Below are 16578 nucleotides of genomic sequence, written 5' to 3'. Positions count from 1 at the left end.
TAAGTTCGTTTCTAGTTACCGATTAGAGGAACTTTTTGTAAGCCTTTATTATAAAAGATCGAGTAACTCGAGAACTAAGTTATCCATTTTCTCTAACTTTCGCTAACTCCTTTTATTCTCTTATCGGGAGTAGACAAGGTCAAACTCGGGTTTTTCGTCCCGTAAATTGAAGGTAATCGACCGTAGAACCAACGCTATTATTTATACGGGAATAAACGCATTTTATTCCTGTATAGGAAGTAGGCGAGGCCGTTTCAGCCCTCTCTAACTTTTGAAGACTGAAGGGACAGTTGAATCTCCACTGTAACCAATCAGAGATATCAAGACCAAGACTATCACCAATTAAAGATGGCTTCTGGTGAAGGGAGAGAGGCGACTGAGAAGTGCGGCCATCTTGTGGTCTCTAATCCTAAGACTGTTTACTGTCTGAAAATAGAATGAGTTCTCCGGCAAGAAAGAAATAGTTCCTTCAATTGGCGACTAGACTTGAACTTAACTCTTTTCCGTCGGCCTAGCGCAGATGATGCAAGATTTTTATTATAGGTTTTCGGAGGTCCTTTTAATGATGCGAGACCCTAGGCTGTATCTCGTGTAGGCTATGCCTAAATCTGAAGAAATATCTATTAATTGCGTGTGTCTTCCCAGCCTATTTGTTTGTTTTGCAGGATAAAAACAATCCGAGTATAAGACAGGAAAAACTTGGCCAGCATGTAGTGTCTCAGGTGTCGTATCATAAGGCGTGCTCTATCTAAGCGAATATCGTGTTCCGAACACGCATTTCAAATCTTATTTTCAAACATGTATTCAGTTTCAAGCATGTATTCAGTTAATGCTGCGTGCAGTTCAGCCGGTCTCATGGTGTAAAAACAATTCGGTTCTCTCTTTCTGTCCTCTTGGCAAAACTGAAAAACGGATTGGAGAACACATTTTCAATAAACAAACATAATACACGATTCATGGCTTTTGTCTTACAAAAATATTCAACACCCACCATGATTTCTTACTTTCTTCCCACCCATCCCCTCAACTATCTGAAATTGTATGAGGCAGTTTCTGGTGTTAACCAAATTTTTTCAAACCTATTTGGTGTGTGATTTCCAATAAATGCTAAAAATATTGTGAAAATATTTATCGACATATTTGATTTCAAATCAAAGCTGGTTCGAAATAGTTAGCTGAAAAGGATTTGAGATAATCTACAATATAACAAGCTGCACAAAGGAGCAGCTTGTAGTAAATACAAGAAAGATACTTTGAATCTAACAATTAAAAACAAATAAATAAATAAAATTGTATATGTAAAGAAAAATATTTAATTTACATGAAATTTATGCGAACGAAGTCATTTATATTTGCTCAAGGTTTCCAGCCATGCTGTTTGTCAGATAACAGACTCTAAGCAAGAAGCATTGACGGCTGGGTGAATGCTGTTAATTGCATGTGCTCTTTTCCCGGTTTGCATGTAGTGCGGGATTAAAAAAACAAAACTCGAAATTTTCATATGAAAAATTGAAAAACCTTATCTGGACCGATTGACCAAACTCTAGTTGATTTCGTACTGCAAATACTGGCCAGAAGAATACACGCAGTTAACCGACATAATACATTTGCTTCGTGGCATTAGTTGCTTTGGCCCTAAATCCTAAACAGCCAACCTCTAGTTTAAAAGCTGTATAAATATTCCTCTCGAACCTACCTCTTTCTATCCAACAAGCGTGGCTGCAGCGGCCGTTCCGATGGTAAAGTTATGCAGCTTTTATATATGGAACTTTTAAAATAACTATATTAATTGTTCGATAAGAAAATCCAGAAACTGAAATTCCCACATACTATACTCACTTTCGCCTATATTATTTGTGTCAAGGTACGAAGTGATTAAAAGCAACATATTACTATTATACGGGTATCTCCATAGAGTCAGAAGGCTCATTGCAGGAGACCCAAACTATCCACGTCTATCTGTCCTACCACTTCTTGAAATAGCTGAAAAGGATTATACATATAGCGGAAAGGGATTAAAATTGAAGATTTTTCCAATCTCGTTTAACGTGTTGATGGCGTAGAGTTCTCTTCCGTTATGAATTGGACTCCATGGAGGTGTCATCTAAAAATAATATTTCTCTAGGAATGGAATGAAGTAGTAGCTGTGTGTCTTAGTGCTTGAAATTATAACGCAGAACTGAAATACTGTTTAGAATCAGCCTTTTATTAACTACATAATAATAATGCATATCTGTTAATAATGTATTCCTCTTTTAGATGCCATTTATAGTGATATTTTGTTAGCACTTGAATAAATATATATTTTTTCCTTGCCCGTGTGTGTGTGTGTGCAATATAATATATTCGTTTTGCTTGTTTGATGACAGAACTATCTCTACAATTTATATGGTAGAGATAGTTCTGCTTTCTTATGCCACCTGTTTACACATCTTCCCTCCCCCCCCTTTCCCTACCCAGAGGTTAGGCACCATGTCTTTGACGTGTTAAATTAATTTCCTTCTACATCTCAAGCGTACGTATTGTAACATTAGTATACATTTTAACGTACAAAGAACATGTTGAGCGATAAAACTAAAGTATTAATAACTTAACAGCCCATTCAAGTAATCATGTGAAGCCTTTCAACATTAACAAAATCTTAACCAGACTTATTCTGAGAAATAATTACCCGAAAAATGAAAATTTTAAATTGTTTTAATTATATTCGCAGTTATTTAATTGATTCGATTTATTATTATTATTTTAAGTTAAGTTTTGCTCTGACGATGCTACTGTTACTCTAGAGAACTGTATCGAAGGTCAAAACAAATAAATTAAAATAGAATTATATTTTGAATTTCCTCCCAAATTCATATGCAAATTATCGATACCACAATACTAACCATTTAGTAAGATTAGAAATAGCTGAAATTACTTCATAGTAGTGAATAGCCATTAAGAGCAGTGGCGTAGCCGGGGAGGGAGGGGAAGATCCTCCCCGGGCGACACTTTGAACCTTACCCTATATGTCGTTTTGACTTTTTATAGTATTTTTGGTGTGTATTGAAAGGGGCGGCAAATTCACAGATCGCCCCAGGAGGAAAAAGCTCTAGCAACGCCACTGAGAAGTACGCGTGCATTTTAATGATTGTAGAATACTGAAAAGAATTAAATAGAATATTTAGTGATTGCAGAATATAACATTTTATTTTATTATCGAATATTTATTGTTATCGAATACAATGATGCAATATCGATGATACTGCATTATCGAATATTATATTTGTCTCATATAAGCAGCAGATTTATATTGTTAAGAAATGAAAATAATCCTGAAATTAAAATGTTGGGACATTATAATGTATTACTTTAATTAATGTGCATTAATTCATACCCAGTAATTATATTTATATTTCTGATACTTCTTTTAGATTCTAGATATTTTCTATTTCTCAAAAAGAAATGTTTAGTAGAGTCGCTTTTTCGAGTAGTGGCGTAGCTATTGTAGTTACTTCTGGTATATGTCGGGCATGCGGTGTGTATTTGAGGTAGCATAATTGTGAAATCAGCAACCTCATCACGTGTGTGTGTATTAGGTGTTATCATTCTAATCACACGTTAGCTTAAAATATTCTTTCCAGTTAGAATTCTGTTTTGAAGAGTTCTTAGTATTCGGATCAATGTCAGGTTATTGTGAAATTCGTGATGATATTGGTTGCATCGTTTATTCCTCGCCATTTTTAGCTAAGCCTGTTAACTATCCGTTATCGTCCTGAGAACTGGAACACGTTAGTAAAAGTTAATACAGTGTTTCAGGATCAGCCTCTTATTAGCTGCATAATAATGCAGATCTGTTAATCATGTATTGCATATTAAACAGATCGATGCTAACTTTAAAAAGAGACACTTTCAAAGACATTATCTTAGAAAGATAGGGAAAGATGTCTGGACACATCCCACCGTAAAAGCCGGCTGTCCATCGGAAAGCTGTACTGAGTCATTACTGTGATTTATTTTATGGCTGTGATATATTAATTTAAATCGCAACAGATTATACGGGAAATTACATTTTTATTATTAAGATATCAGTTATATATTTCTTTTCGTTTAAAACTAATTTATTGTTAAGAATCGAGAACAAAACACTGCTAGTCTTTCGCATAGTATAGTACTGTACTAATATTTTCAGTTCAGTTAGTGAAAGTTGATTAAGAAAACGTGCTATTACTGGAGTAATCAAAATTTAAAATGGCTGAAAGGGGGAAGGGTAGGTTATTATCAATATTTACAACTAAGTACTTTGCAAATATGCTTCAAAAAGAAGAGTATAGTTCACCAAGTCATATAAGCAATGGTAGTTTGAGACAACAGAATCAAATTCAACCAGAACCAGAGGGTTTTGTGCCGCTTCTTGATGGATTAGTAGGCATTAATGGTAAGACACTTGAATTGGTAGTTATGCAAGATTTTTAATTAGAAAATCTTCAGTTTATACCATGTGTATATAAAACTGGAAATTTCTGTTGATGAAAACAATAGACATCCTATGTATTTTTAACTTAAGAGTTAACTTAAGTTTACATTTTATTATGTTCAAATTTAATCATATTGTAAGCTACACCAGTTATTTCGGAAGTTGTTCAAAATTATTCCTGAAGTGTAGACTATTTTTAATGGTAAGAACAGCATTGAAACAAGTGCTTAATGTTTTGTGATTTTTATAATTTACAAACAGTATGAAAAGGTGTTTGACAAAAGTTTATTTTAACTTAGTATAGTGTTGTGGGAATATATAAATGCAGTGTTTATATCCGTAATGTTTTTTAAATGTGTTGATCAGAATTCTTCATGTTTTTTGGCAGCTGGTGGCACTGATTGGCTGTTTTTTCGAAACATGGATTCTTTCCTTGCCTGTACCCATACTAGATGAACAATGAAATGTCAATGCAATTTTTCTGATCCCACAAATGCCACACTATGACATTTATTAGCATTATGGCTTCTTTATACAGGATAGAATGTTTATCATACCAGGAAATAAACTGGTGTGCAAAGCAGTTGAAATATATAGACAGATTGATATTAGTAATGCAGAAGAGTTCATGGGTTCAGAATCCCAGCAGTCACTCTGGGCAATGCTTTTGTCACTAATTACACTGCTGATGATTTTTGCATTTCATTTAGCTCTGTTTGTAATATCCATGGCTGCCTGCATTAAAAGTCCCTCTGGCATGGACACAAAGAGAAGAAATGATATATTAGCTGGTATTGTCCTCACTGAACTGGGAGGAAAAAAATGCAAAACACATTTAAAGATTAATATTTTGTTCTTTTATGTGGTTATGAAGATGGTTGACCTCATTAAGAAGTAGTCACATTTCAATAATCAGTTGAAAAACATGTTGTGTATTGAACATTGCATTTAGTATTCATATAAAATCTGCAAAGAAGCAGAGCTTATGTAACATTGACTTCAGAACAGTATCCTCAAGAGTATGGCGTTCTTGATGGTGACAGCTGCTAACGGTATATAATAAAGTAATAACTTTTCTCATTAGAACTATTGTCTGAGTAAACAAGAGACCCTAGAAGGTGCATCCTGGGTGGTGGATTGGATCCCACTAAAAATTTTTGGTATGAAAGTCAGAAAGATGCAACAGTGGATAAAATTGTGGGTACAATAACCACCTTTCGCCTCCCCCATAAGAAATAGTTTACAAGGCATGTTTGTAATTATTATTGTTATATGGGGAACCTCAATGAAGTCAAATATTCGTTTTAGTAGACCACACTAACTATTATTTACACAATCTATTATTTTACTATATCTTTCTTTAAACTCACTGCTACATCATTCATGCTCTCCTCTGCTACCTCATTCCATTCATTCACTGCTTACCAAGCAAAAGTATTTTTCACATTCGTGCTAACTACATTATTTTACATTTTTTATAGGTCTTTATTCTCTCCTGTCACATACTGAAAATTTTCTTCAGCACCTACTCATTAGAAACCTCTTTATAATGTATGTTTTGGTCCTATCTTCTCCTTTCTGCCCATCAACTAAATTTTGCAACTTACAGGTATTTAAGCTGTCTATTTTATAGTGTGTTTATATCCATTACATAGGAGTATCCTTATTAGATGGGTGTACTGGGAAATGATCAGTATATTTGAAATTTATGTTTAAAATGTGTGCAGCAAAGTAGGTAAAGTGACTGATTTGCTGTCAGATAGGTATTAGCAGGTTGTGTATGGAGAGTGGTATTCCAAAAGAGGAAGGTCACTAGCAGAGTGCTGTGTGTGTGTGTGGGGGGGGGGGGCTTGTTTTGGGGCCCATTATTGTTTAACTTGTATGTTAATGATATTGGAGCAGACTTAACTGGAGATCTGTAGATGATGCAAATTTGGGAAGAGTTATGAGAGACAGAGCAGATGTCCTTGCCTTGCAAAAGGATCTCACCAGAGATTGCCTGAGTAGACTATCAGTTGAATGTTGAAGAGTTCAAGGGTTTTGAAATTTGGTTGGCAAAGATGGCATGTAAAGTATACAATTAATAGAGAAATTTTGAATAATGTAAACAGATAAGAAATCTAAGAACTCTGACATGCAGAAGCAAAGAAGTTATGGTTCCATTGTATGAGGCTCAGATCAGACTGCATTTGGTCTAGTGTGCACAGATTTGGTCTTCTGTTTTTAAGGAGATGAGAATATCTTAGGGTCAGGAGAATATTCCTTAAGTCTGTTTTGGTTCTTTTGAGTGTTGTATTATGAGGACAGACTGAATGCACAAGAAATGAGAAGGATCTTGAAGAAAAGGAGATCTTTTATGATAAATTACAGAGATATATTGATCCAATACTGAAGCATGAAGTGATTATTCTTATGGGTGGCATGAATGCTGAAGTTGGCAGAAGGAATAATGAAGATGAAAGAGCAGTAGGTAATGAAGCATGTGTTTCAAAGAAATGAAAATGGCAACCTACTGATGGCTTTTGTGAAATGTATAGTCTTGTGATAGGAAGTTTATTTAAACACAAAGATATATAAGGGTGGTTTGAAAAGTTCTCGGCCTAACAATGAAAAAACTTATAATTTCAAAATTATTTTTATTTTTCAACATAATCTCCCTTGAGACTAATACATTTATTGTAGCGATGCTCCAACACTATTATCCTGTCCACGTAGTGGTTCTCAGTAAGATCTGCAGATGTGTAATGGTGAATCAAAGTCTCATCCATAATAATAAACTGATGCACAAAATCAGTTCTTGTTAAAATGCTCCAAGTTAACTGTTCAAAGATTTTCATGCAAGTGTGTTTTTGATCTGCTGTGAGCAAGTGCTACACCTATCTTGCACAAAGCTTTTTCATTTGCAATTCATCATGCAAAATGTATCCTACATGTTCTTTTGAAATGCCTATAGTCTCAGCAATTTCACGCACTTTGACTCGTCGGCCATCCAATACCATATCGTGCACTCAATCAATGATTTCTGGTGTTGTTACACTTTTTGGACGTCCTTCACGTGGATCATCTTCAAGGCTGATATGGCCATGTTTAAATTTGGCAGCTCATTTCTTAATTGTTGAAAATGAAGAAAAGTGCCCATAAACTTTTATGAACTTCGAATGAGTTTCTTTTGGCATTAAACCTTCTTTTACAAAGAATTTTATAACTGCACGATACTCAATTTTATCCATTTCGAAGGATACAGACAACACTTTTGCTTCAGACTGTATAAAACAAACTACTTGATAGAATGACTTGCAATTTCACATGGATGCTTATGACAGATGTACCAACTTAGAAAAAAAAAAATCTTGCTGATAGTGTTGCCATCTATGGTCAAGGCTGAGAACTTTTCGACCACCCTCGTACATAAAATGACTTGGATATCACCAGATGGCAAAACCAAAACTCAATTTGAACATATTACAATCGAGTAATTTTAAGCATTCACTGTTAGATGTCATAAAGGTCTTTCATTCTTGTGAATGTGACTTCATGAAGAGATTGAGAGCAGTTGATGATGGGGAGGAGATACTGGCTGTAAGTGAGCAAGATGTGTATGGGGAGTTGAGCAGACTAGATGTTAATAAGGCTGCAGGACATGATAATATATCACCACGTATTCTGAAGGAATGTGCCAAGGAATTAACATCTGCTTCGACATATTTTTTTAATATGAGTTTTGCACTGGGTCAAGTTCCTAAGGAGGGCAAGATGTGCTGCTTCATAAGTTCTATCTTGAGTTGATAGAACTCATGCATCAACTTATAGGCCTATCTATTTAGTTGTTGTGGTTAAGTTGTTGGAGAAGCTTGTGAGAACTAGGATCCAGAATTGATTTGACAAACAATGGTATTATTTTTGATGGACAGCATGGATTTGCTAAAGGGAGGTCATGTTTTAGTAATCTACTTACTTATTACAATAAGGTGGTGGCTTCTTGGGTCAGAGCAGAGGGATACACAATAATATACTTAATTTCACAAAGGCTTTTAATAGATTACTGCATGATAAATTGATAGTCAAACTAGAGTGGATGGGGGTTGGATATTAGATTAGTGCACTGGATCAGGGACTGGCTATCTGATAGGCATCAGTGAGTTGTGTATGGGGGACCAATATCCCGGAAAAGGAAAGTCACTAGTGGTGTACCCCAGGAGTCTGTTTTAGGGCCATCACTGTTTAACTTGTATATTAATGATATTGGTGAAGATTTGGATGGAGATGTTCAGTTGTTTGCAGATGATGCAAAGTTGGGACGAACTATGAAGAGTAGAGAAGATGTTCTGGCCTTACAAGTAGACTTGAATAAATTGAGTGATTGGGCACAGGAATGGGGTGCGAGTTCAATGTTGCAAAATGTAAGGTTTTAAAATTCGGGAAACAAAGATGGGATTTTGAATTTATGTTTGGTGGGGAGATATTGTTGGAGGTGGAGAAAATAGATCTTGGGGTGATAGTGGATAAGGATCTGAAATTTAAGGGACACATTGTCAAAATCATGAAGACAACACAAAGACTTCTGGGAATGATACGGAGGACACTGACTTTGAGATTCTTGTTCCATTGTATAAGGCTTTGATTAGGCTACACATGGACTACTGTGCCCAGATTTGGTCACCTGGTTTTCAAAAGGACAAAGAGATGTAGGAAAGGGTCCAGAGGCAACTAAAGTAGTTTCTGACCCCTGGAATGTCAAATAAGAGGAAAGATTGAGAAGATGCAATTTACAGTTTAGTGGATAGGAGGAAGAGGGGGAGATATGATAGAGACCTACAACTTAGTAAGGGGTTGTTATAGGATCAGTGTTGGAGAAGTTCTACAGAAAACAGGAGAGATCAGGAAAGAACCAGAGGTCATCCCTGGAAACTGTATTAAGAGGGTGTGAGAAGCAGTTTTTTACATGCAGAGTTGTGAATGATTGGAACGCTTTGCCAGAGTGTGGTGTCTGCAGAGAGTGTGTTTAAGGTGCAGTATGATAAAAGGACCTCCTGGATGATTCTTTGACTCCATGGGGTCTTGGATAATAATAATAATGTTGGAGGAAGGTTTCAGTCCTGGGACCATTACTGTTCAGTCTTTAACAATGATATTATCACAGGACTACAGGGAGGTTTTCAGTTGTTTGCAGATGGGTGGGTTATTAGTAATAGTGCTGATGTTTTGGCTCCTGAGGATTTGAATTAGCTGGCAAACTGGGCAAATGAATAAGGATGATAGTTTAATACAACTATTGTATATAATCCATTGTATTTGGATTTCTGGATTTCTGTTCTCAGATCTGGCCACTGGAGTTTGATTGGGATGAGGTAACATTTGAGAGGATGCAGAGATGGATAATAAAAATGATATCAGGACTGTACAACTGATTATGAGGATAGACTGAGGGCATGCAGACTGCAGAGGTGGATAGAAGGCAAAGTGGGGAATATGATCAAGGCATTTAAGCTGTTTGAAGGTTATTAATGTATTAACACTGAGGAGATTTTTCATATAGTAGAACGAAGGAAAGCAAGGACAAGGGGCCATCCCTGGAAGTTTCCAAAGAAGTTGGCGAGTAAGAAGTAAGTTTATTGAATGGAGAGTAGTTGAAGCATGGAATGCATAGTCTGAGAGAGGGTGGTAAATGTGTAGACCAGTGATGGCGAACCTATGGCACGTGTGTCAGCACTGACACACTTGAGGGTTTCAGGTGACACACCTTGGATGTTGAAAAATATTGGTATTCTGATGAAAAAACTAATTTCAGTAATTTCAATTTATTAAATTAATTGTATAATATGAATTCATAGATTGTATATCAATGTCCTATTAAATAAATAGCCTAATATGATATGTATAAGTCACCATCTATGATTAAGTAGTTAAATTTATAATGCATGTATGCAAGTGGCACATGAACAATGTCAGTATTTAAGAAAGAAGATGTTTGACACACCTGGGTAAAAAGGTTCGCTATCACTAGTGTAGACTGTGGGTAAGTTTAAGGAGTGGTGTGACAGACTTCTTGTTGACTAGTGTTACTCTCCCATGATAGTCTTGCGATTCCATGGAGGTTAGGAAAATAATAATAATAATAAACCGTAGGAGTAAAAAAAAAAACATTAGAAATCAAAAGGGGAGAATAAGATATGTCTAAAAAATGAATGATATAAAGGAAAATTTTTCTATTATGATAAAAAAAAAAAAAAAAATCTTTTAAATTTTGGAAAATGAGAATCTGGTAATTGAGAAAGTACGAAGTCCAGAAGACATGAATGAGGTCAGGAAATGGAGGTTATTTCCATGGAGGGCAGGAAAATAATAATAAAAACTGCATAGGAGTAAAAAAACAAATGTTAGAAATCAAAAGGGAAGAATAAGATATGTCTAGAAAATGAATGAAATAAAGGAAAAGTTTTCTATTATGATGATAAAAAAAAAAAAAAAAAAAAAAAAAAAAAAAATCGGTTTCAAATTTTGGAAAATGAGAATCTGGTAAGTGAGAAAGTACAAAGTCCAGAAGACATGAATGAAAAGTAGTGGAAAAGTTTTAAAGTGGTACATAACAAGGTGGCAAGAGATTGTTTGGGTTACAAAGGGGGGGAAGCACAAAGATTGGGTATCAGATAAGAGCTGGAAACCATAGAAGAAAGTCATAAAAATTATTTGAAAATGCTAAATCTCAAAGAATTAAAATTCATATGAGTAGTTATATAGAGAATGACAAAAGATCTGTAAGAGAAGATAAAAGGCATTATTATTATTGTTATTGTTCCGGGCAACTCCAAGGAGTCGACAGACTCATTGAGGGAGGCCCTAACATCATGTCAAGCACAACTATTCGACATTGACACGGTATCTATCATACCTTGCCTTGAACTCATTCACGGTCGTAGCACCCACAACAGACTCTGGAAGCTTATTCCACTCATTCACCACTCTCCAAGTAAAAAACCTAGCTCTAACACCCTTGTCAACCACGCTCTTTCCCAGTTTCCATGCATGGCCCCTAGTCCTTCCACCACCAGTCATATTTTCAAAAATATCTTCTGGATCAATCCTGTAGAAACCCTTCAGTAATTTGAATGTCTCAATCATATCATCCCTCCTTCGTCTATCGTCCAATCTCTGCAACCCACAAATCTTCAACCTATTCTCATACGGTTCATTCCACAGACCTATCATCTTGGTCACTCGTCTCTGGATCCTCCACCTCCTCCCCATCACGAAGAAATCCTGGTGCCAATAACTGGTAGTCCAGATGGGGTCTTATCAAGGTCCTCGATTCAGTGGAACAACAATTTGTTTGTCTCTGCATGTTAAAGTATTTTTCAGAAGCCAAGTGATTTGATGAGCTGATTTAGTCACTTTTGCAACGTGCCCCCTAAACTTAAACTCCCTATCCACCAACACTCCCAAATCCCTGGCCTCATCAATCTCCTGGAGTACGGTTCCACCAATGCGATATACTGGTGCTATTCTTTCCACCCCAAAGTGCATAACCTTACACTTTGCCACATTAAACTGACATCCATTTTTCCTAGTCCAGTCCTCCAAACTATCCAAATCATCCTGTAACATTTTGACATCCTGTACACTCACAATTGCTCTACCCAACTTTGCATCATCAGCAAACAAGTGAACACTTCCTCTCAAATCCTTTCCTATATCATTGATGAACAAATTGAAGCAGTGGTCCAAGAACAGAGCCCTGTGGCACACCACTAGTCACAAGCCGTCTTTTAGACTCCACTCCTCCGTAAACCACTTTCTGGTATTTCAACCACTCTCCTATCCATCTCACCAACCCTATATCTATCCCCATCTACTCCAGTTTACTGATTAGGGTTTCATGTGGTATCCTGTCAAAGGCCTTGGCAAGGTCCAGTAGTATCACTGTAAACCCATTACCCCTATCCAGTTCAGCCGTCACTGTGTTATAGAACGTGAGCAAGTTACTGAGGCATGATCTACCCTTCACAAAACCATGTTGGCCCCCCATCCAATATCCCATTTTCATCTATCCAATCCTGTATTCTTTTCTTGACTAATTTCTCTAAGACCTTGACAATGATTCCTGATATGCTAATCGGTCGGTAATTTACAACAGCAGTCTTGGAACCACCTTTATGCAGTGGAACTATTTTCCCCTCTTTCCACCCCTTAGGGACTAACCCAGACCCGAGACTCAAATTAAACAAAATGGTCAAGGGTACTGACAATTCTTTAGCTGCTTTTCGTACGACACGAGCTGGTATACCATCCAATCCCACGAATGTATTGACATTGAAGTTATGCAATAGACTACTCACCTCCACTTCATTCACCCACAATTCCCATATAATCTACTGGTTTATTCGTTTCTGCAATGTCACCACCTAGATGATATATACTTGCAAAGTGCTCACTCAGTAACTCAACTATATCAACTGATTCAGTTACCTCCCTACCATCAGCATTCTTTAAAATCATTCAGCCATGTACATTTTTCTTTTTACTTGCTACATATCTAAAAAAACTGTTTAGGATTCTCTTTAGCCTGCATGGCCAATGTTCTCTCGTAATCCTTTTTTGCTTTTCTTGCCACACTCGTTACTCTTCTGGCCTGTGCTTTATACCATTCATGTGCCTTCCGGTAACCTTTCTCCTTAAATTCCCTCCATAGTTGTTTCTTTTTTTGCAGCTCAAGCTTAATGGTGTTATTCATCCATTTAACCCCTACTTGATTTATTATTCGGACTCTAGGTATACAGTCAGCCATTGCTTCATGCAAACACTTCTTAACTGCTTCCCATGCACTATCAACCTCTAGTCCTTGCAGTTGTACATGCCATGGCACTGAACCAATCAAACTCCTAGCTTGTCATACTTTCCAGCCCCATAATTCCACATGTACCCTGTCTTAATTGAAAATTCCACACCTTTAGCCACCTCCCAAGTCAAGACCCTATGATCACTCTCACCAATTGGTGGCAATGTGGTCATATTTGTTACAGCCAAATTCTCAGATGCTATAATCAGGCACAAGCACTCTCAAACCCCTAGTATTTTCTATTACATGCTGTCTCAGATAGTTATCCCTTAATAACTGAATAAAATCCAATTCCTTCTTCCCGTGTGTCCTCTCCTCACTCCAATCAATGCGACCATAGTTGAAATCTCCCATAATAATTACCCTCTTTCCACTCATTTCTTCTATTTGCTTGTGCATACTGTCACCACCATCTTTTCCATCACCTGGTCTATAGCAGCACCCAATTGTATATTTAGTTCTGCTAGCCACAATCTCACACCAAATGGCCTCAAATGTGCTCTTTTCTGTATCCTGCAATTCAACTTCTATTCTCCCTGTCATTCCTGAACACACTATACAAATCACATTCAATCCCACTAGTTATATCATCTACAGTCAGCCATGATTCACTAATACCAATAACCTGTGGTCCGGAAGTGCCAACCATGGCCAAAAACTCTTCCTTCTTGTTCCTAATACTTCTAGCATTAGTGTACATGAATTTAAGACCCCATTAGCCCCAACCCTACCTTGATGCCTTATATTAACTATCCCACTCTGATTTGTTGTCCTTATTCGCTCGGGCATATTATATTCATTCATACATTCGACTGCCTCCCTAAGGACTGTATATATCTACCCTGCCCCCCCTTAATAAATCTAGTTTCCCTGAATTTGCACATCCACTACATTCAGCAACACTTTCTCAAGTCTCCTTACACCGTAACCATTCAAATGCAAGCCATCCATCTTATATAGATCCTTTCACGCATTGAACTCACTCCACACATCCACAAATTCCACACCACTCATCATACATAACCCACGCATAAAGTCATTCGCAATTATGGCCCTCCTTTTAAACATTTCACTGTCATACCGTGGCAAAAGACTAATCATTCTAACTCTCTTTTCTTTTGCTACCTCAAACAATTCATTCAGGTCTTCTATTATTTCCATTTTATCTCCTTTCAAATTATTCGTACCTGCCACAACAATCATTTCTTTCACCCTTTCCGTTTGCTCTCTAATAGACTCAGTTACATCCTTTATGGTCGCACCAGGTTGGTACGATTTTGTCAAATCCTCTACTAACACACCTTGTACTAATGAGTCTCCATACAGCACTCTATCCTTCATTTTGTTCATGTTCACACTCGTACGCCTATTTTTCCTGTCATACTTTTTATTATTAGCTGGTTCATTCAGTCGACTTTTGCTCATACGCTGTAGCTGCTGTTTTGCCTTATCGCACCATTCAACAATGTGATCTCACTCATTGCATCTATCTCATTGTTTTTATTCTCTGTAAAACGATTAATACTATCATTCACACTCTCACAATTCTCTGGTACAACCTCACCGTTTCTTGTCATATCCCTATTTTCTTCATTCTGAAGTGTGACCAAAATATCACACTCACGATCCGAAATACACTTCAATTCCTCATTCTCCCTACATTTTCTACACACATTCACTCCTTTATTATCATCTAACCACACTCTGCAAAGCGTACATTTTGCAGATAGTACACTGAATCATCTAAATGAAAAATCTAAATTATGTGGCAGTTTGGCAGAAGGCTGTGGCATTAGGACACATATTAGTAAACTGTACAAGTAAAATATGCTCTGAAGAAAAGAAGCAAGTTAATGCTATTAGGGATAGAAATGATTTGCTAACTGAAGAGAATAAGATTGTTAGATAGAAAGAATAATTGATGACTTTAAATGTTGACTGACATGATTAAAAGTTTGATAATGAAAAAACCTTTTATATTGAAAGCAGAGATTTAAATATTACACTAGGACCAATATCCAAAAATGAAATAATGAATGTAATAGAGACATTGGTGCACCCAGGGAGGGGACCAAGGGGATTCCCCCCCCCCCCCCAAAAAAAAAGAAAAAGGAAAAAAAGACTAGAAAAATTTCCAAAAATCTTTTCCTAATTAAAATTCTTCTTTTTTTTTTAAATTTATGTTGTGTCTTCTATTTCTATACTACTTATGAATTAGTGGTCACATAAGGTGGGAATTCCCTCTGGCTCTCAGGAATCACAGCCGTTGCGATTAAATCCTGAGTGTGGCACTGAATAGAGAAGATGATAAAGTTTAAAGGGATGTGACAATGAAAATATAGCAATAGAAATGCTTACAACAACTAAAACTGCTGCTGCTGATGAATTGCAACTGATCATTAACAATGTTCTGGATACTGAAAATATACCTAAACAGTGAAAAGAAGCAATGATAACTATAGGAACAAAGAAAGAAGATCTCATTCGACAGAAATTGGAGTGTATTAGCTTGTTCTTGGTACCTGCATAAATGATCTGTAAAATATTGATAAATGGGATTAAAATGAAATAGAAAAGCTATTGCAGCATGAGCAAGTTGATTTCAGAACAGGTGAGAGTACTGTGCATCACATTTTTAACCTAAGGAATATCACTGAACAAAGCAAGACTCAGAAGTTCATTATACCTAAATTTTATAGATTTTTCCAAAGCATTTGAAGCATTGATAGAGCAACATTATTGTTAATTATAAGAAGCTGTGGATGCTATAATCGCCTGTCCTCGATGAGTCTTTGACTCCTTGAAGGTCTAATGTTAATGGTAATAATAATACTAATTCCTCCAAATATGTGAGACTTATCAAAGAAATATATAAAAGAAGTAAAAGTTATTAAAATATACGAACAACATCAGAATGGTTTCAAATTAGCACTGGGGTGAGACAGGGTTTGTTGTAATATCTGATTTACTGATACATAGTTGTTGATATGGATTATGAAAAAAGTTACAATTGTAAGAAGAGGAATTAAATGGAATCCTATGTCACAGTTGGAAAAACTAGATTACAGAGACAACATAGTCTTGATATTGTCAAAATACATTGATATACAAGCAAAATCATAAGCATTAAATTTTTATTTAATGAAGAAAAGTTTGGTCTTAAAATAAATGATGGAAACAAAAGTTCTTAAATTGAACAGTAAATGCCACAAAAATGAAAACCAATCAGCATGAAGTAGAAGTTAAGACTTTTAGATGCTTAGGAGCAAATGTAGATTTGCTCCCAAGC

At 36.3% G+C, this 16578-nt stretch overlaps 1 protein-coding gene across 4 annotated transcripts in view; it reads left to right on the top strand.

The window, feature by feature from the left end:
* LOC150096516 (polyamine-transporting ATPase 13A3-like) overlaps window positions 1–16578 on the top strand; it is a 751182-nt gene that overhangs the window by 25510 nt on the left and 709094 nt on the right. Inside the window, exon 1 of one of the 4 annotated variants that reach the window (XM_090407884.1) lies at window positions 3514–4417. The exons of the other annotated variants lie outside the window; for them this stretch is intronic. Within the exon in view, the coding sequence (XP_090264010.1) occupies window positions 4231–4417 (187 nt within the window). The 5' untranslated portion in view covers window positions 3514–4230. Of the gene's footprint in view, window positions 1–3513; window positions 4418–16578 lie in introns of those variants that run through there. 4 annotated transcript variants of the gene reach the window in all.

This window comes from Typopeltis vanoorti, chromosome 18 (genome assembly GCF_054136105.1).
Source record: "Typopeltis vanoorti isolate ZY-2024b chromosome 18, IOZ_Tvanoo_1.0, whole genome shotgun sequence".
Classification (NCBI taxonomy): Eukaryota; Metazoa; Arthropoda; class Arachnida; order Uropygi; family Thelyphonidae; genus Typopeltis; species Typopeltis vanoorti.
This window is presented reverse-complemented; position numbering and strand designations above follow the sequence as displayed.